We start from the raw sequence: 22,090 nt of genomic DNA, 5'->3' as shown, positions 1-22,090 counted from the left end.
CTTCTGAAACAACTTTTCCAAGTGCCTTTCCTGAAAGCACTTGATAAACATAGATGAATATAAATAGAGCAGTGAGAGAAGTGAGAACAGTCATAAAATTGCTGATATTTATTCCTTTGTTCTTTCCTGGTGCCTGATGTTATTCATCTTCTTTTAAGAGCATGGCAGGAGGGAAGCACACAAAAATGCAACAGGTAAAAAGCTCTCCATATATTTAAATCATCAACCTACCACCTGGGCTATTTACCACATCATGACAAGATTTTAACCTCTTAAAATATCCAAGCTATTCAGTATACCAAATACTACTGTCAGGCTCCTCCTACAGCATATGTAAATGTTTCACTAAGTGTGCTAGGCAGCAGTGCAGACACAGAACCCATACAGACAGATGAAATACAACAGTATGCTATAAAGACAAGTTGGGCAACATCAGAATGAAAACCCTTTCAGCCAATCTTATTTAGCCCTCCATAGTTCTCCATTAAGGTAGTTTTTACTATTTGGTCACATGTGCAAAGTATTTTTTCTACATGGGCCTTGGTCCATTTAGTAAACAGGAATGAATGGAATAGTAAGAATTAAATTGTTTTCCTATCATTCACTGTTCAACCACTATTCAAATTCTGCTACATATGAGGCCATTATTTTTTTCTGTCATGAAGTTTTCTGCAGTTCTGCATTGGGTTTATGCAGTGTGATGTTGGCAGCGGGGTGGCTGCAGGGCAGCCTTAGTGAGGAGAGGCCGGGCTATGCCTGATACGGCCTGTTCCAAATGGCTCCAACCCGCCCTCCACAGGGCACGGCTGGGCCCCTCGGCCAAGATGGTGGTGCCTGGGCGAAAACCTGTAAAAAAGAACATAATTCTACCCACAATAAACAAAGGGAAAAAAAACCCTAAACAACTCAAACCCCTATGAACACCAAGGACTGCAAAGAGGCAGGGGGCATTCCAGGTACCAGAGTGGAAATTCTCCAGCATCCACAGAGAAGATCATAATAGTGCAGACAACTCCATGCAACTCATGAAGGACTCTTGTGCTAGAGCAGGTGAATATTTCCTGAAGGAACTGCAGCTGCTGGAGAGCCTACACTGGAGCAGGTTTTCCTGAAAGCCTATGGAGACAACCCATGCTGGAGCACTTCATGAAGGACTGCATTCCATGGGAATGACCCACACTGGAACAGGACAGAAGTGTGAGGAGGAAGGAGCGTCAGAGAGGAGCTGTTACAGGCTGACTACAGCCACCATTCTCCAAGCCCCTCCTCTGCCTAGTGGGGCCAGGTGGGAGAGGCAGGAAGGACAAAATCCAACAAAAGAGTGGGGCTGACACTGTTCTACTTTCTTGTCTTTGTTTCTCACCACCCAACTCTATTTATAATTGGCAGCAAATTAAATTAATTTTCTCCAAGTCAAGTGTGTTTTGTCCATGATTATAATCACTGCACAGTCCTTTCCTTTAGAAGGTTTTCCAACGGAAACAGCCACACTACCCGTTGGTCCCTCTCACAACAGTTTAACATGCCGGTCAAATATACTAGGTTTAAAAACCAGAGGGAACAAGGATATTCACACTAGTTTTGTTAAAATTCACAGCTGGATGAAAACCTGAATAAATATTTCCAGTGTGCTATAGACAGACAAAATTTACCAGCAGTATCTGACTTGGCTGCATCTGCTGGTCAGCAAGCATATATACACAACTCTCTGATATCTGTCAGTCATTGGGACTGTACCTAGGAATCATACCAATCACCATAGCTGAACCCAGAACAAATTCCCCCAATTCCCCTAGGTCATATCAACTGGGGCTTTCTCATATTCTGTGCTCTCTTCTGAAGTTTCCTAGTATTTCTCACCTTCAGAGTTTCCAGGCATTAAAAGACAAAAAAATCAAACAGCCAACCAAAAAGCAGTAGTTCTTTCAAGACTTTTCCTACTAATTGTGATTTATTTTTTTCTGTTGGGGACAGAACAAAACCTGAACATGCTTTTGAAGACTTATGGATGATACACCCTGACTGGTAGTGTATAGAGGGTCAGATTAAATGAACTGATGGTCATTTTCTTGCTTAGAGACTCTGGAAACCCTGAAATATTCCTAACCCACCTCTCATATTCATGTGCAAACTGCAGTTTTTCAGTTTATACTTTGTCCAATTGCAACCAAGTTTTATTCAAAGACAGCCAACAAGCACAGTTGTTAATGGAAAAAAAATCAGCTATCTACTTCAAATAAAAAGAAAAAACATTACATAAACCAATTCACCTTTTTCACTTGCTCCAAATTTTACCAGTGGATCTAAATATAAATGCAATTATACAGAGACCATGGAAAACTTCAGTCCAAGCAGACACAGCTGATCAAACTTAGAAGCGGCTGAAGGCAGTCACAAATTTCTGACTATTTAAAAATTCAAGTGTCAGCACCAATGCAAATGTTTTTAAATCCTGGAACAGCTCTTTACCAGAAATAATATTTAGTTTGAAAAATAGAAGTTTCCAGAAATTGAAATAGTACATGGGGAAATTTGTTTAGACAACTTTCTCATATCCAATACTGTGATTCTTAGAGGCTTAGTGTTTCAGTGTCAGTGTTATAAAATTTATGATTTTCCAAACCAGAAGTGTATTTTCTTAAAATTAGAAAAGTCACTTAAAACATTATCCTGCTTCTTTACTTAAAAAAAAAAAAAAAAAATAGAATAACAAAATTTAGAGATGTCAGTTCTCAAAGGCAAGAAAACTCCTTCTTTCTGTTCTTCTACACTTAAAAAAATACAAGGCAATTGTGGCCTGAGAAGGAGAGAAAAGCCAAGACTGGGAAATCTGGGACAGGGAGCCCAAATATAGAGGGCATTAAAAATGGAGTGAGGGAGTTTGGAGGAGGTGAGCCCAGAATCTTAGAAAAGGTGAAAAATTAAAAAGCTGGGGCTGGCTTAATAAAAAAGAAATAGTGTTAGAAGCACTGCTATAGAAAGTCAGGAGTAGTTCAGCAAAAAGCTGGAAATGACATGGCAATACAAGATCAGAATCAGGACAGAGATGTAATTTCCTAGGAAATCATGGAGTGCAATCCAGTATTTTCTGAACTCATTAGCTATCAGCCCCACCTGCAGAGTTCACCTCTAGTTCCCCCACTGTGCTCTACAGAGTACTGTACCTGCTACAGCAATCAGAAGCTCCCTAGTTCAACTGGTAGCAGAAAAAATTCCAGCCTCCACTGTGGTATTTGGGTGCTAGGAAGATGTTATAGAGAGGAATATATCTGCTGTATTTGTGTCTCATTTACTGCTGATGTTCTGAGGTCCATTCTGAGGTCAGGAGGAATGTGGGAAAATGTTTTGTGGTTAAACAGTAAAATGCTGTCCAGAACTGGATTCTATCTCTGCCTTAGATGTCCTACAGAAAACCAAGCCAGACACTTGTTTACAAATTTTTCATAGGTGGTCATTAATTGTCTACATCGAATTCCCCAAGTGGCAGGGCTGAACTAATTTACAGGATATAATTTCCAGACATGCTGTATCTTTCTGATGCAAATGACTAAAAATACATGGCAAATTGGTACCAAATGCATCCAACTTTAATCTGGTGCCTTGTTCCCAAACCTGTAAAATGGGAAAAAGATGCCCACTCACTTCACATAACATAGTAATAAATCTAGTTAAAGCTTCTTAATTCTGTATAAACATATTGATGAGTAGCCTAAAACAAACAAACATAGAAAAAAAATAAATTAAAAAAACCCCAGCAGGTCTAAATTTAGAGCAAAATTCAGCTGGCGTGCATTGTTCCAAACAAGCAGTAAGAAGACAGAAATCAAATAGGCTGTTTATTTTTATTTGGGGCCCAATTTAGACTTTTGATCTATGCCTAAGACAGCAAGAATCCTGTGGAAAAATCTATGTGACCACACCACTGAAGACTGTTATCTGCCCAAGGAAGTGGGATGCAGATTGCACAGAAAATCTTAACTCTGGCTTTTCTGACTTCTGACTTTGCCATGATGGCATTCTTTAAACAGATATTTTTAGCTGTAATGCATCTTTAATTATGTAATTCATATACATGTACATATGCGTATCCTATTTTAGTATAGGATTGTATCATTATTATTTATAAACTCAGTTTTGTGAAAAAGAGACTTCAAAAACAGATGGCTTTTGGGGATCGATTCGGTAATGCAGAGAGTGCCACCTCGTGGTGCTTCCTAAAAAAAGCATATCCAGAAGAATCGTTCTCAAATTTAGAAATAATCAGGATGAAGTTTTTGTTGGCATGTGTCACTAAATCAAAAAGTTCCCTCTTAAAATAAAATTAATTTTTCCTATAAGCTAATTTTGATCAAGGCACCACCAAGGCTGACCTCCTACAAGGAGAGGGAATGATTTTTCTTGCGTATGTTTCTTGTTTTCTCTTGCAAAATCAGAGCCAGTATAGAACAGTATATACTTACATCAGAGAGAAAATGTATTTCAAACCATTTTCTTGTAAGCCGACTTCTTTGGGCTTATTTCAGATTTCTGGCTCCTGGCTTTCCAAATAATCTAAATTACCACAATATTTAAAATAATTTGCATCCATACAGAAGAAGAAGACTTTTTTCATATATAGGACACAGTCTTCTGTCTCTATGTGTGGCAGCCATTACTTCTAGCTGCATTCTGAGTAGAAGCTGCTCAGAAAAGAGGATTTCAGCTTTTGACAAACCAGCATGGGTATCAACTAACAATCATACCAGCATCAGTTTTTGCATTCAGGGTTCCCTTTTTTAAATTCCATTATCAGCCTCCAGACTGCTGATGCTTTTCTCAAAAACCCAGTTCCTGAAGTTATGTTCAACTATGAGAATTTTAGACCTTCAAAAGAAAAGAAAGATAGGTTTCTGGCTCTTTCAGTCATGGAGAAATGGACCTCAAAAGTACCATCTCTACAATTCTGCAATTAAAAAAGGATCAATCTGGAGTACTTTGATAATTTCAATGCAAATCTTAACCTGGGACACACCAGCTTCCCTGACTGACTGATCTTTTCTTTCCTCTGTTCAAATATATTCCTCTGCAAAAAGAAGGAGGAGCTCAAAAAGCTGTCTAGAAATGCAGAAAATAATTAAAAAGAAAAAAATCAAGGGGAAAATAAAAAAGGCCAAACACACTCTATCAGGTCAGGATCCTCCCTAACCTCTAAACCAAAGTTGAGAACAAACTGCTTTGCTTGCTTTGTCTTCTGGATGGCTCTGAACCATGAGCACAAGAACTTGGGAAATTAAAAAAAAAAAAAAAAAAAAGAAAAAAGAAAATAACCAAGAATGTCCAAACTACAAAAAAAAAGAAAGAAATAAAAGAAATAAAAACCAAAAATGAACAGCAGAGACATAAATCCATGCTCTGTAACACATATACTGCACGAAGGTTTATCATCGAGGAACTGTTTGTGCAGAGGAATGGTCCAGAGTGCCTCGGCCTTGACTCCACAGCATTGGAAACCATCACACGTGCAACTCAGGAATGAAGTTCCTTTATTCCTTTATTCAGCCTACCTCAGAAAGAGCCTGGAGCACGAGAAAGTTCTGCTGAACACCTCTACAGCCTGATATACGTGCAAGCTTATCTGTCCCCTAAACCCATATCTCAGGTTGTTATAGTTGTCACCGAAGTTTCTGGTGCTGGCTAAGAAGACTCTCAGACCTGAACATTCATGTTCAACATAATAACACTAAAAAACACCTGAGTGGTAACAGGAAGGGCTGGGGGTAAGATACACAAAAGAACACGGAGAAGGAGCATATTGACATAGACTAGGAACAGAGATACAAAGACAGTGATCAAAAAATATTGATACATTGATACACCTACCCTCAGCAACATCATCATCCACGATCAGCTTGAGGCTCTTTCCTCGCCGAACCACACGGACAGTGTGCCACTCGTTGTCATTGAGTTTCTGCCCAGCATAAAGGGTTTCAGGTCCCTTGCCTGGGATGGGTGATAGGTGCAACAGTTAGAGCCAGACCCACAATTGCTTTAGCACTTTCTCAAGGGGAAAAGTCATGAAAATCAACTTGGTGTGATACAGACCAGTAGAGTGTACAGGTATATAACAACCTGTAATCAAACCTGTACCCTCCCAGCTCAGGGAATCACAAACCCTTCCACTCAGTCAGCTGCCTTCCTCCACAGAGCCCTAAATTCACAAGCGTTTAAAATGGGTAGAAATCTCCCTTATGCTGTGGTACTAATTTCCAAACATCATGTTGTACAGTACACTACAGTAATAGGAAAGCAAGTTGATGACTGAAATGTTCTAAAGTGGATCCATTACAGTAGCATTTTGCTCTCCTAAGAATCTGGATTTACAACATCCCCAAGATACTCGGGATTATTTTCAAAGTTACACACACTGGTCTTTCAACACTACAGTATCAAACACCAGGTTGGTTTCAGTCTCAAAAAAAACCCCCAAAAACTTCACCCAAAAACCAATAAAAAATCCCCAAAGAACTTCATAACCCACCTTTAAAAATAATTTTAAAAAAATTAAAATCTCATAAAGAAAACCATTCACCAACCTCTCTGATTGCTTTAAGGTTCTTTGGCAAAGCAGACTAAATTTGAGGTGCTTACTTCACCCCTTGAATTACAGTCAAAAGAGAAAGAGGAGCCATGTCTTCTCCAAAAGGTTATACCACAGTTGCCTCTGCAAACAATGCTCCTGGGGAAACAGCATTAGTGCTACCCATATTTGTCTAGTTTTGCTGCTCACCCATCACACTTGACAGGCAATTACTTAAAAAATTAATTGTTCAGATTACAGGACCGGAACACCTCACTCATGTCAAATGGTAAGTTAAATTAAATAATGGTGTGTGCTAAATTAAAAGCATTTATCCTCATTTCATTACAGTACTAAAGTGGGGAGGGGGGTTGATCCAGGTATACCAGAAACTGTAGAACAAGGACAGCCAAACTTGTTTTACACTGGTCTGGACCCACTGCCCAAAGTGGCAAAAGGGGAACCCAAGAGAAATAAAATGAGACACATAGAACATATTGACAGAGGTGAGATAGGGGCAGTGAGACACTGCTACAGCTCATTGTACTGCACTGGTAAAACTAATGTCAGATAGTGCATAGCCCACAGGATGCACAGTGCCTAATGAGCAACATTTCTGTAATTGCTTCTCACCAAAGAAGGAGCATGGGCAAAGAAGGTCATATCTCATTCAGCTACAAGTCAATGTGTAGTAGAAGAATTCTTCAGAAGGAGACCAAAGCAAAATAAATATTCTATTATTTTTATTTTAAAAAATCATGCAGTTCATGCTAATAAAAAAAAGGAGATTAATACCTTTTCAAATAAAGACTATTGCCAACCAATTTTACCATAAACTAAGATGAAAAAAAAAGTTTTTCTAGTGATCTGGCATATAAAAGTCATTCTTGGCTTAAAAGGATAGGGAGTCATATGTTAAAGTAACAGAGAATATCTCCTTAGCAGGGAAACCCATAACTTGTGCTGTCCCTCATCCATGTGCTGAAGTCACATACCACACATGTAAATCCAGCTGAACAAGGCAGCTAAATCATGGCCAGAAAGTTTAAGTTCTTTGGCACCAGCCAAGCAAAGCTCTAAGAAACCAATGAAGTTATACTAGATTTACATCAGTAAGTAGATTTTATCCTAAAGCAAAACCCACAAAATTGTCTCTCTAGATGGACAGAGAAATTATTGTCTACATCAAAACATACAGCAACAGTTACTATAGTTTTACATAGCCACTTCCCAGGTAGGAAGATGAAGGTCACCTGGACCTGTGTGTTTATATAATACCATCTGAAAGCAGGGCAAAGGGGGAGGGGTGGAAAATGCTTTCTAAAAAACCCCAATCTTTTCTACATACCCATCAGAGCTCTGGAGGGCTCAGCCAAGAGAAATAATCAGGTGTGCTGGAGTCTGCTCAGCTGACAATGCAATGCATTCTATGAAATAGCTCTGTGTTCAGAATGGTTGAGTAACTCAGTTGCTGATCTTCTAGTTCCCGTTTTTCAACCCTAGCCTGACAGAACAGATCAGCTAAAACAGTCTGGGGTTTGGCTCGTCTTGATGCCCACTGTAACACTTTCAAAACAAAACTGTGATACCAACAGAAGTTATATTAATATATGCTCAGAAAATGTAGCTTAACCAATTCACAAACAAATTAATAGAAAGGTGTAGCATTCACATTTTTTCCAAATTAATAAGATTTTCTAATTAGAAGTAACTGGTTAATAGCGTGGACTAAAAAATTGAAAATTAAGCACTGCAGATATTAATTATTTTAAGTCCATGTTTCGATCAGTCAGTCTTATATTTGATCCGTAGAAACCAAAAGAAAATGCTTAAAACATTTGTTCACTTACCACCCTCCCTTTTGCAAAAATGGTCATTGGCTTCTTTCAGTAGGGTTACCCAAAAAACACTACATACAAAAATTCAATACATGAGCATGCCTAAGAGCATAAGTTTTTCAAACCAAACATATCTGACCTTAAAAGAAAGCATTAAACAAAATGCTATTTTATTCTATCCAAATTGTTTTATTTTCAAATGCTTTCAAGGCATTTATGCAGCAGTGGGTTGACCTGAAAAGCAACAAAATTGTGCCCCCATTTTTCAAATGAGTGTTCAAATGAATTGTTGCTCCTTGTGTAAGCTCTCATTGAATTCTAAGCAGTTCCAAGAACTGTGTATACAGGGACTTTCACACCTGGATACCAAAATTAATTTCATTGAGCATGATTACTACATGCACCATTACTATATAGACATTTATGTGTTATCAATTTTTAAACAAGGGCTTGAAGGCTCCTAACCCAACAGCTGCTGACTGGGCCACATGTTCCAGCACCATAACGCTGTCCCTAAGAACAATCTCCTGCCAGGCATTTCTGTGGTCTTGTTTTACAGGTTCAAGGGTTTTCCTCCTTTCAAACTATCTGCATCTACATAATCCTTTAAAAAGGAAAATAGACATACGAGGAAGCAAAACAGAATATTAAATGGACAGAGAAAGAAATCTAGAGATTTGGATCTTCCCTTTGTATAACATTCTTTTATGATAAAAGACAAGAAAAAGCAAAGAAGGAACTCTTGTAGCAATGAACAGTACACCTAGAAACACTTTCTATTTATAATACTTTGGGCCACTGGGCATTAGGTAATTTTGAAAATTTATTTAATTTTTATGCATGAAAAGAGTAAAGGACAACATAACAGGAAACAGAGCAAGGAAGCTTTTATTGTTGCAATAACTTAATGGTTAAGCTGACAGACCATCATTCCCATTGGCACCTCTGACTGTCTTGGTCATTCCATCCGCTTTCCTAATGCTGTCTGAGGAACTGTGTATCATATGGAACTGATCCTTACATTTCAACTCAAATGAGGCAAACTAGTGAATATTCCTCCTATGCTTTGCAGTGGCAAATACTACTTAATATCTGTCTCTCAGCCATCCCCAAATTCTGGACATGAGTTCAGCTGCAGTTCAGGCATCCTGAGCAAGTATTACTCGACTCAGCCACAGTTACTACTCATTCTCCCATGAATCTGCCAACATCTACTCAAACTTTTATGCATATTGTTCATAAAAAACAATTAGTATATGCTGTCAAACATGAAAGAACTTATCCAATCTGCCCAGAGTTTCCCAAACATTATCTGTGTATCAAAGGTGCACTGCTACTTATTAATAACTTGGCTCAAAATAAACTATATAAAAATGCCAAGAACGCACATGCCAAAGTATAAAAAATCAAAAAGCAGATCATGCCCTCTAAAAATGCCAAGTTGCTTTCCATGTGCTCTCCAGGAACTCGCTTGTTTAGAACAAACAACTGGTCCGAGGGATGCAGTTCTGACAATACCTCTGAAAATGCACTTCTTGTTCACCCTCAGCGGCTAACAGCACACAGAAATTTCCTCTATGAGATAAAGGAGAAAGACAGCTAATCCCCTCTGCAGTTTCTCACAGGTGGATCAAAAGATGTGCTTTTACTTTGGTGCAGGCTGTCATCATCTGATCCATTTATGAGATTAAAATGACCTGCATGAAACCAGGCTATCTTTATCATTGCATAGTTTAGCCAGCATTACAGAAGAAGTGGAACACTGAAGTCTCCAGAACACCACAAGAGCTGAACAGAAGGGATGTTGCCATATTGATGAGAACGGACAAGGTGCTTCCCTCAGTGCAATTACAATGATAAACAAATAATTCTACAGTGATACTAATGCTTTCCAAAGACCCTCAGTAATAATAAGATTTTCTCTGCTTTTACATTTTCACTAAAATCCTTAGCTACCATCTCAGATTTTTTTCAGCAGAAAGATGTATTTTTGTGTCTCTCTTATACAGGGCAACACCCTGTCAGAATGCCATAAGCATCCCAAGGCAAGGAGAGGCTGGGAGGTGGAAGTTTCTATGCTCCCCCCTTCCCTTTTTTTTTCATTTGTGATGGAGCAGGGGCATTGGTTGTTTTTACTTACTCCTTTACATAATGACCAGAGAAGTTGTGGCTTGCTGTGTAAAATGTGTACATAGAGATTTGTGCAACACAGCAGACCTCAAAAAAGGGAAGAAATGGGTGTGAGGACAAAGATGCTGGCAATTTTTCACACACCTTTGTGGTTTCCTGGTATGTAGTAAGTTCCTACAAAGCACAGGTCAATTATCAAGACACAAGAATGGCTCAAAAAGCAGAGCTGGCAGCTGCTCTGAAAATCTTCAGTAACTTTCAGTCTTGGTTAAACATAAACCACTAATGTAAATTTTGTTGTTTCTTTCAGGCAGCACTAGTATGGACAAAGTGTTTTAAGATGGTTTTTTCCTTGACCAGGATTTGCTGTTCAACACCAGGAGCATTGTTAATTGCTAAGAAACAAGTGGTAACCCCAGACTCTGTACATTGCAGACATTTATGTAGATATCCCAGTTAAACCAACCTATATTCTCATACGCACGCACTTGTTTTGCTCATATACAGGCTTTAGAATTCCTCTTTTCAAGAAAACGTTGGCCACCAACAAGGAATAAGCAGTTGCACTCCCCCTACAGATACTCAATATCTTCACTGAGAACCTTACCTGCAGCAGTCCTTCCATTTCCTCAAGGAACAGGATCATGTCCATGTACTACCCAAGTTAAACAAAACACAGCATGCACTTAAGAAACAACTTTTTCTGTGAGGCATGCTAAAAACTTTTATGCTTACAGCTTTACAAAGTGGCTTTACTGTGAAAAGTCAATAAAGTTGAGATGATTTACATCAACCTACCCAGAAGCAAAGTTTAATTATTTACATCCATTCAGCAGAGAAAAGTGCATACACAAAGTCCTTTAAACACCCACAGCATCAATTAGCCTCCTAAGTGCAAGAAAGAATTCCCTGAAACACCCAGACTAATAAAGGGCATAGAATTAGCTCAGCAACTAAGTGAAAAGTAGGAAGACCACCCTACTAGTTCTCTCAAACATATCCCCGTCTCCATATAAACATCACAAAAAAATAAGTTAAGCTAGGTTTAATTATTTTGTATACAATCTATTTTAATTTTTAAACCCCTTATTAAAAACAAAACAAAATAAACCCCACTAAAACCAAAGCCAACAAAACACAACTTAGTTCCTAGCTTTTGCTATAAATACATGTATCACCATACTGAATAACTGTTATTTTCACTGCAGACACCCTGGCCAATAACTGTAATAAGGTTTAGCACAGATTCAGACAGCATTCAACACTGTTGCACCTTTTCCTAAGGCTCTGAAACAAAACTTAGCACAGAAATTCATTTGCATTGTCTTTCAGGTGACATGATGATAACTTGTGATTACAAACAGGGCAGTGATTTGATTGCATATATCATACAGGTCACACATGGCACAAACTGCATTTATCTGGAGGTTTTTCCATCAAATTGAATGGGTTATGCTCCTTGTTTACTTCAATTTCACTGCTGCTGAATTTTAATGCCTTAGACACCACATAACTATTGTGTATCTAGAGAAGAATAATTTTTAACAGGAAAACGTTTGTGTAATTGAAATTTAATCCCCTCAAAAGGGTTTAAATAGGAAATTACAATTTAAATGAAAGGATATTTCAGTTCATCCAAAAATAATTTTATTCTGATTTAGAAAACATCTAAAATATTTCAACTTCAAGCTAAGTGAAAGAAAATCCACTGTTTAAAAATAAAATTAAGCATTTCTTATTATCTATTCAAGATATTATTAATTTTTAATGGTAATAATTGATTTCAAATTTTTATTGAGTGAGCTTTTTCCACTTATAAGGAAAAGGATTTTATATTCACAACCAGTGAGGAGGTCAAAAAAGGACACAGAAGTATGTAAAATAACCTCAATTATTCATGCTTTAAAAATTAAGATTTACAAGAGTTTAATTAAATTAACTTCAAAGTGATTTCAGTCACGCTGACTCTATGTTTGTTTTCAGATAAGGCTGTCATATGAACCACTTCACATCTGCCAAATGCCTTAAACTGCTGTTCCTAACAGATCAGGGCAGCAGCAGCTTCAGCATAGGTATAAAGAGCTCAGAAGCTGCTATATTGTGACTCATCTACGACTTGCCTGAGGAATTATTTGTACACACTGGATTTTCACCGAGCAAGGCTCCAGACTACTCCTAGTGTAAGTTAAGCTGCCAGGCAACCACAGGAGCAGCATCTACTGCAGGGAGCACCACTAGAGGGAAGCCACATTCACTGAAGCTGCTGCTTAGACAGCCTGATGTGAGCAAAAAGGAGTTACAGTACTCAGTGTTGCTTTCTAGAGTTTCTCCCGCTGATTTATTTTGCTTGGAAGATGACTCCACCCCAGCAATTAATAAATAACTCTAGAACTTCAACCCAGCTTTGCCTCCATAACAGCAACTCCCCATTGGTTTCAGGTATACTTGTTTAATGGGTGTAATTTGCCTCCCAAGAAATGAGTATATGCAGAAATCATATATACATAATTACAGAACCTCATGAAGTTTTACCATAAGAGAATTTTAAAGTAACCATTACAGCAACAATTATATAGTATAGACTTTAGTACACCACAACAGTAATAAAGAGGAAAAGAGATTCTATTTGAAGGAAGCTTTACATTTTATTAGCTTCCTAGTGATGCAGTAAAAGCAAAGCAAGATGCAGGAGTGACAAAGCTAGAGATTTAATTCTTCTTTTTATTCTTGTGTAGATACAGTAATAGAGATACCAAACCCAAACAGCTTTACACTGCTCTCTTTGATGCACCTTACTTGAAGCATAGATAGACTATGTTACCAACAGTAAGACCACTAAAGTTTCTCTCCCTGTTTAGTTTCAAAACTCTCCATAAACACTGCAAAACAAGTGGGTTAATCATGATGATAGTGAGAAGAATATGCTGGCGATGAAGCTGAGACAACTGGAGTGAGCCATATGCATTATACAGACACACACACAGCAGCAATGAGATAATGTGACTGCCTGGATGAGATTCAAACCACTTAGAGGGGAAAAAATTATGAAACAAATGTATGAAGCTTTAAACCAAGAATCGACCCCTCCCCCTCACACTCCTTCTCAAAGACCTTTGCTTTTGCTATGTTACTAAGTAACAGGAAGGAGCAGGCTGGAAAAGCTCGTATGATGATCCCATTCAGTGAGTGTTCTCATGCTTTAATTGCTGTTATTACTTCATTGAAAGGGTTATTTGAATTTTGGAATTATATGATTCTTAATGTGTGGGGGGGGTGTGCCTTTTAAAAGTATTATATTAGCAACTTCTCATCTAAATCTGCAAAGCAAGATCAGAAAGATGGATAAATCGTACAGTGCATAGCAACACAGCGCCTTATGGTAATTGCACATGTGTCCTTCAGAAAAGGCCACTTTCTATCAATAGGACAGCATCTTTGTCCCTCTCTTTCTGAACACAGAAAATAATACCAAAGGAAGGGTGTCCTCTTCTCAAAGGCACATTTGGAAGTTGAACAGGTGAGTCAGGAAAAAAAACCAAAACAACTCCTTGAAGCTCCAGTCCCATATATTGCATTAAAGATTTTTGTTTGTTTGTTTTTAACGCTCTTTAGAACACACTGCACAGTCCTCACCAACAGCACAGCATTAGAACAGAAGACAGTCCTGGTACCAACACTTCTTTATCCAGATATGAAGGGCAAAGATCATCATCGCATGTTCAAAGAACCTAAATTTTCCTCTCCATTAAAGTACCTTTCCCTGTGGCACCTGGGTGCCTGAGGTGTTACAAATGCACACAGAGTTACACCTTTACTGTTGCTAGCGGGATGACAAGAACTAGCTTCAGCCTCCCTCTAAGAGCATAACAGTATCACAGAAATTATGTCTAACTGATTACAAAGCCAGCAGGATTCTGCAGGGGGTACAAAACACTGCATATGCCCTTCAGGTTTAGCTCTCTTTTTACTACCTCCATTCTGAAGAGTACCACTCTTTTTTATGATCTTTAGAGTTTTTTAACTTGCATTAACTACTGGTTAATAAACCAGTATGTATAAGTCTACTGGGAACCTTGGGTGTATTGGTAGGAGGAACATGAAAATGCACAGAAATCATGTACAGATACAGATAGCAACCAAAATTTGCAAGTGGAGAGCCTTTGCTTTCAGATATTACAGGCAAGCTATGTGTGCATAACTAGTAATGCACACTGGTCCTCTCTGGCTGAAGTGAGAAACTACTGAGAGAAGGATGGCAAGTGGTACTTGGACCTAACATGGAAGAGTCTTTTTATTTCGCTTAAGGAGCTGTTGAGGAAGGATCAAATGCTTCTGGAAAGCTGAGGGATCAGTAGGGCAGACTGGAGTGCTTAATGCTAAAGGTATTTAAAAGCTTACCCACCTCAAAGTCTTTCACGAACTTCACTTTGACTGTTCTCCCACTTCTTAAATAGGAATGGTTAGCACAAGATAGTGACCATATAGCAATACAGTGACTGAAATTTTTCCTGATATTTAATAGCTAGGGCATTGGTATATATTTTACCTATTTAAGATAAACCACATCTCCGGGTTACACAGCAGAAAACAATTACAATCCAAAAAAAACACCTCATGGGGAAGTTCTACCTATACAAAGAGTAGAGACATAGAAGACTCTCTCCAAATGCCCCCTTATCCTTTCTCTTCTTGAGCTGCAAGTTAAATACTTCCTTTTGCTTGCCATCCTCTAAGCTTTTCATCTTCATCTTAGTATTTGCAGAATTCCTTATTTATCCAGGACACAACACTAATGCAACCTCAAAGTTTTAGAAGGTAGAATGTGGACAGAGTTGTGTTGCCAGAAAAAGCATGGACCCTCTTTTCTAGCTGCAAATAATTTGTTTAATGACACTTAACCCTTCTATTTCCAAAAACCTTTCAGCAGTAGTCACAATGCATACTCCCAAAAGAACTGGGACCCTGCTAGCAGAAACCCATCTCAGTGACTGCAACAAGATCAGTATCCACTGATTAAAATCTTGCTCAGGTGCTTTACAGACACCACCAAGCTCCAGTCTCCTGATAGCACAGGCTGCTCGCTTTCTATCTAGACTGAGAAACCCAGATGAGAAAGACAAGTGGTATGTAGATCTACAGGCAAGAGACTCCTTATTTAGCTTAAGGAGCTATCAAGGAAGGATCACAGGCTTCTGGAAAGCTGAGGGATCAGGCGTGCAGACTGAAGGATAGTTGAGGATTTACAGATAAAGATGACATCTGAGGAAATATCAAGAACTCCTTTGAAATTCAGATTTTAAAAGTCACAGCTTTCATGTCAGCTAAGGAGCATGTAAAGGAAAAAAAATGCCCTGGGAGAAGAAGAGGGAATTATAAAGTTAAGCACATAACTTTAAACATATTCATATCTCTCTGTCCTCAGTGCTCCCAATAATAAACAGTGTAAGATCCAAACTGATGCCATCCCTTTACTCAAGAGGATGCCATACCTCTTGAGTCACTCCATTTCATACCTCCATAAAAATCCTCTATGCTTCATACCACATTTACGTGTAATCCTAATATTGTTACTATTAGATAGGAGTACACCAGGTAATTAATTGTAAGGACTCATCCTAAAACAGCAACAGGTGAAGGAGAAAAGAGAAACAAAGCAGATTTTCTCCCCACAGGAAATAGACTTACTCCTGGAAAGGTACCACCAGCATTTGGGGATGTTCTTTTGGTGCCCAACAAAGAGAAATGTTAATGATCACTCTAAAAAGGCCGGAGCTTTGACAGCAACATCAGTGTACAAATCATGAGCTGAACACAAGGAAGGAAAGTGGTGATTTTATAGACCCTGAGCTCAACTGATGCCTGTGCATCTCCATCAGCCATCTGGGTTACAATCAAGGTTTATCAGTCCTTCTGCATCACATTTAAAATTTTTAAAGAAATAAAATAAAAAAATCTAGTTGTACTGGGATTACATATTAGTTCAAGCTCTTTCAAAAACAATTTAAGCAATAAGGTTGCTTGACTACCAAGTAATAGTATACACTGACCTCTGGCTAAGTTGCGAAAACTGTAGAATTTGATTAATGGCATAAGCTGGTCAAAAGCATCTCTCTGTAACATCTCTTTCCATTTCCCATGGAAAGTTTAGTGATGAGCATACTTTGTTTTCCACTGCAAGTTTGAAAATACATCCTTTCCTCTGAGAAATGGTCAATTTGTGTGTTTTCAATTTGTGTGCCTTTTCAAAGACTCCAAAAAAAAACCCTAACCCACAAAACCTCAACACAATCTTTTTCTCCCTTTCTGCTGCCTGTTAAAAAAGGAGGTAGCAATTGTTACAGGGATGGGTAGATTTTACACACCTCTCTCCCTATATATTACTCCCCACGATGTCTCTATTTCTAGCTGGTGAACAGATGGTGTGCTGCAGTGCTCATCAACCCAATATTTCTCTAATTTCTATCCACAGGAGCACTTTGAGAATGAATCTGTGCATGTTTAGAAAGCATTCAGATTCTATGCTGAACAAATGGTGCAAAACTACTAGCATTTATACAGTCCATACCATCAGTAAACATATTATTTTAATACTATAACAGCAGCAGAACATTTCCAGATTCTCTTTCAAATGTGGATCTTCAGATTCTACCATCAGTACAAGACAAACACCACAGAAAGTAGAAGAGACCATCAAGTCCAATGGGTCAATCAGTTGAGGAAACTTGATTCCCAGGACAGCACCAAAGTGCTAATACAGGCCATGATATAAATGATTGGAACAAATATACAGCACAAGAGTTTTAAGCTCTCTATAGTTCCCACAATTTCAAGAGGAATAAGCACTCCTCTCAAGAAGGGTTTTGGCTGGGGGGAGGTATTGGGTTTTTTGCTTTGTTTTAAAATGCACAAGGATAAGGCATTTCAGGATGACGTATTAAGAATCACTGCAGAATCAGTCAGGAGAAACAAATGTCATCACTTAGCTCATCACACCCCCAAGAACGTTAATGATGTGGTGATGTAAGGGTTTGATGGAGTATGCAAAGCAATGGCCAAGCCTGGAGAATGAGGATTAGACCTCAGAAGACTCCTGTTTCTAAGACTTTGAAGTAGTAGTTCTTCAGAAGTCAGGTTTTCATAGAAATAAATACTTTTATCTGCAAGTGTCATATTAGCCTATTCTCACTAAGGTCTTCTAAAATAATGCACTGGGTAACACGCTGTAGACCACAGGTCAAGCTTGGGGTTGTTTTTTCCTTTTGGTTTGTTTGTTCTGCTTATTTTATTTGTTTAGCCTGTATTGCTAATGAATGCTTTAGATTACTGGTTGTAAACTACTCCCTTTTACTGGTTTATGAGATTTTATCAAGTGTAGCATTTCCAACCTGCAGCCTGGGAAAGAGATGAATGGCTTGTTGGAAACCTGAATTGCTTGAGTGAAAGCAACTGTCCCCAGTCACCAGCCTGGGTTTATCACTCAAAGGTTAAACAACCCCACCTCTGGGCTGAACCCCTGTTTGCTGGGAAGAGGCCTCAGGGTTTCCCTCTTGCTTCCTCTTTTATTTACTCTTTTTTTTTAACGAAGAGATGGAAACTAGTTCTGACCTTTTCATTGCAAAGACTAATTAATGGTATCTCCAACTGACAGCAGTTCAGTTTTAACAAATGTATGTGCATGAATTCAATGGCAGCTTGATTTTCAGAGGTGCTGAAAGGAAGCTATAAAGAACATCAGTCTGGAAAATCAGATGAACTGGTATGTAAATTCAAAGTCTCAATAAATGGCAGAGCAATTTTATAGGAAGAGACATATTTATAGATGTGTTGTCTCTCATTCACTCCCAAGTCCAGTTTTAAAAGTTGCTAAACATCTGTTTAATGCAAAGCATGCTTAATAGCAAATTGGTAGCTGAAGTTTTACCTGTAAACCATTTGTACAAGCCTGCAAGCAACTGGGTCACATTCAATATCTCTTAACATCACTGTTGCAATTTCAAGCAGGTACACAGATAAAAATATTTCAAATAAAGCTGAGATGAGTTGGAACTAAGGGACTTCTAACTTCTCATTCAACATCACTAGCATCACAAAGCAAAACAGCTTCTAGTTTTATACCAATGCTGACTTCTAATGAGGTGTCAAATACAGACGCATGGCTTCATGCAAAGAACAATTAAAAGACTACTTCTACGAGAACACCAATCTAGGACAACCATCTGGATCAGCAAATTTGCTCTTTTATATTTACAGTCAAATATAAGCAATAGCCACATAGTCAAAAATGATGCACAGAACATCTGCTCACCAACACAAAGAAATATCCCTTCAACATTTAAATAAATGTAACAGGAAAATGCACCTCTTCTGTGACTTTTCACTTTCATAAGCCACATCTGATTATCTGCTGAAGAATGCTCACTGCTAGAACAGAAGTACCATGTATGTTGGATTATGACATTAAGGTGAATATTTATACCATATGCAAACATATTTTTGCAAAACAAGAGCTGGACCACAGAGGTGCTGCCACTGCACAGATCACGTTTGATATCCAGGAAATAAAAAGAACAGGAGGAATTTTTGGTTCACTGAACAAATTGGCAACATCAGCAGAAGGAAGAGAAAATCATTTCATGCCAATCAGAAAGTGTCCTTGGTTTCTGGACCAAAAATAGCCTGGCAAAAGCAACCCAAACAATGTTCTGCATGGAGTTTTTATTTTTTTAATTCAAAGCCAGATAGGGCTAAAGTTCTCACACTATGCCTTCTTTGCTGTGGTATTCAATGGTGAGGTCAGGCCTCCAAAGTTTCTGACATATAAAAATTCATGGGATGAGAAAAGCTGCATCCAAACGTACTGAGAGCCAGCTGTTGTCCATGAAAGAACACCTTCAATCACCTTTGAAAGGCTGCAGTCACAGAAGGAGGTCTCAAAGGGACAAAAATATTTTTAAAAACTGGCCTTTTATGCAGGGAGTTGGACCACAGACCTCCAGAGACTACTTACCAACCTGAGCTTTTCTATGAAAACATTTTATTTCACTGGCAACCAGATGCTTTTGGTTTCATTGACTGGGAAAATAAATAATTTTAGCATAACTTAAGCATTGAGACATTGTTAGAAATGAAAAGTCAAAATATTTTATATAAAATGTCATAATATTTTTATGTTTCCCATTTCTTTTTTCATAAATACTTGCCAAGTTCAAACTAAATTGACAGATAGATGCAGTCAACATAAATCTGTGCATTTCAGCTAATAAACCATTCATATGAAAACACAACCTAGTTGTACTTGGCAATATTACTCCTGGAAAAAACAAAATATTTGTGAGAAAAACCTCTATTCAGAGAAAACTGCATATAAAATTAATAACCTCAGGCAAAGCCTATAGACTAATGTCTCTATTTACCAATATTTATTAATTTAAAGTAGTGATCAACACAGACAAAACTATTCTTAGCAACAGACATGAAAACAACTGACCCCAAGTCTGTATGTACAAACTCAGGTCTTTGAACTCAAGCTGACCAGCAGCTCTGCAGTGGCATCCTGAACACATTAATGGTAGCTGCCTTTTCCATCAGTTATTCTTTTGGACTGCACTCTTAAGATGGTAGGGATACTTAGAGTATAATCCCTTACAGAATGACCCCTAAGGAAACAGGCAGATTTTGCATATAATTGTCAGTTGGGAGTGTTTTCCTTTATCAAATTGATTTTGATTCTTTTTATCTTCATAGCAAGAGATTTGTCAAAAATGTTTCCTACACTCCTCATCTGTGTCCATGGCAGAGATGGCTCCTACATCCCAATCACTGACACCACAGTAAAGTAACACGGAGGAAATCGAGTCTGCCCTGGACAGGCAACCATTCTAAGTCAACCCCATTCCCTCTGGGTGCCTCTCATCACGGCAGGGATTCGGTTCAAGCCCTCTTCAGCCACAGTTATTAAACATGAACAATCCCCAGGGCCTCCTCCCAGCAGGAGGGAGCCTGGACACCTCCACTTCTCAGTATGCTCCCTTAGAGAGGGAAATGGGCTGTATCTCCAGTGTACTGATCTGACAGCTTTCCTCTGAAAAAGGAAAAAAAACAAAAAAAGAGTGCAGACACATTTCTCCTCCAGCCCTCTCACCCTGAACAAACACTGGGAACGAGTTTTAAAGTCAGACTGCAAGGCTGTGCAGAGAAACGCCTGAATCTGCTTACCAAGGTTTTGTTTGTGGCAGTTTTCAATTTCCTTCCTGACTGTGTGAACCCCTTGATTAACATAACATGATTTATGCAAATAACCACAGCTAGCATAGGAGGCATTTATTTTGTTATGCCCAGAATTTACATGCATTCAAGGAAAGATAATTTTTCTCTGACTGGCTGTAAAATTGCCACTAATATTACAGAAACACTTCTCTTGCTTTAGGCCAGAGCCCCTGCTATGCATGCATCATATATTCAGTTAAAGGAGAGCAAGATCTACAGCTAAACTAATTCTCTGAATAGGACTAGCACCACCTTTTGTCACTGGCCTTTGTGGTGACACTGTGTTATGAGGCTGGCAGTCTGGCTTTCACCAACACAAGTTTCTGCTAGCCGCCACTCTGAAGCAAAGGAAGCACATGTGGGAAGGCATGGTGGGGAGAGGCAATGCAAAAAAGTTTATTTTCCCAATGTGCTGATCCTGAAAATCCCCTCCTTCTCTAGTGTTTGCATACCTCCTGTCCATGTGGGCAACAGAACCACAACAGGCCAGAAAAATCCTGCCTTGCAGTCTCTCTCATTCAGAAATGATACCTCAGCAAATTGCTATAGATTGGCAAAGCTCAGAGAGGCTTTAATTCCATGATGAACCTTTAAAATATTAGAAATATTTGAGAACAATGTTTGCATTTAGAACAACCTAGATATCTGTGAAACTTAACTATAGAGAGTCTTACAATGGAAAAACAGGTCAAGAACCTCTTGCAAAGAAATACAAACAATAACTAGGACAAAGTTATACCTTGAAAATATATGGATAAGAGTCCTTCCTTTCACTGATACTTTCATGTGGAATGACACTGAGCCAATCCCATACAGAATATGAATCAGATTGATGTTAGCAACTTGAACAGCTTGAACTGCTTTCTAACTACCACCTAAGAGTACCGATGCTAAGAAATTAATCACCACCAATTATATTCCATGTTAATAATTATCAGAATCTGTAAATTACTTTATAGTTTCAAATTATTTTAGCATTTTCTTTCCACTTTCTCCACTCACCTACCCTGTCAAAAGAATTAAATGCATCAAATAATAAGAGGGAAAAGATGTATTTCTAAAGGCTTAGAGGGAAAAACCTCAACATTACAAACATACTGCATGAGCCCTTGGGAACATTCAAAATGTATTCAAATTTGCAAAACTGAACAAACATACAGAGTTATTTCTAGTTGACACCTTACACTATCCTGTCACAACAGATATATAACAGATATAAGAAGAAATGACCTCAAAAAGTTTTACACTTAAATAACCACAGACTGAATCAGAGGCATTTCTCTTTTTCTTACAGAAGCAA

General features: G+C 38.4%; 1 protein-coding gene across 5 annotated transcripts in view; it reads right to left on the bottom strand.

Annotated features, from left to right (window-relative positions):
- NRXN3 (neurexin 3) overlaps positions 1-22,090 on the bottom strand; it is a 961,828-nt gene that overhangs the window by 534,800 nt on the left and 404,938 nt on the right. For all 5 annotated transcript variants that reach the window (XM_058828761.1, XM_058828777.1, XM_058828767.1 and 2 more), the window contains one exon: positions 5,860-5,979. In XM_058828761.1, the coding sequence (XP_058684744.1) occupies positions 5,860-5,979 (120 nt within the window). The remainder of the gene's footprint in view (positions 1-5,859; positions 5,980-22,090) is intronic.

The sequence above is a fragment of the Poecile atricapillus genome, chromosome 1 (assembly GCF_030490865.1).
Source record: "Poecile atricapillus isolate bPoeAtr1 chromosome 1, bPoeAtr1.hap1, whole genome shotgun sequence".
Taxonomy (NCBI): Eukaryota; Metazoa; Chordata; class Aves; order Passeriformes; family Paridae; genus Poecile; species Poecile atricapillus.
The sequence above is the reverse complement of the archived record's forward strand: the minus strand, read 5'-3'. Positions and strand labels throughout refer to the sequence as shown.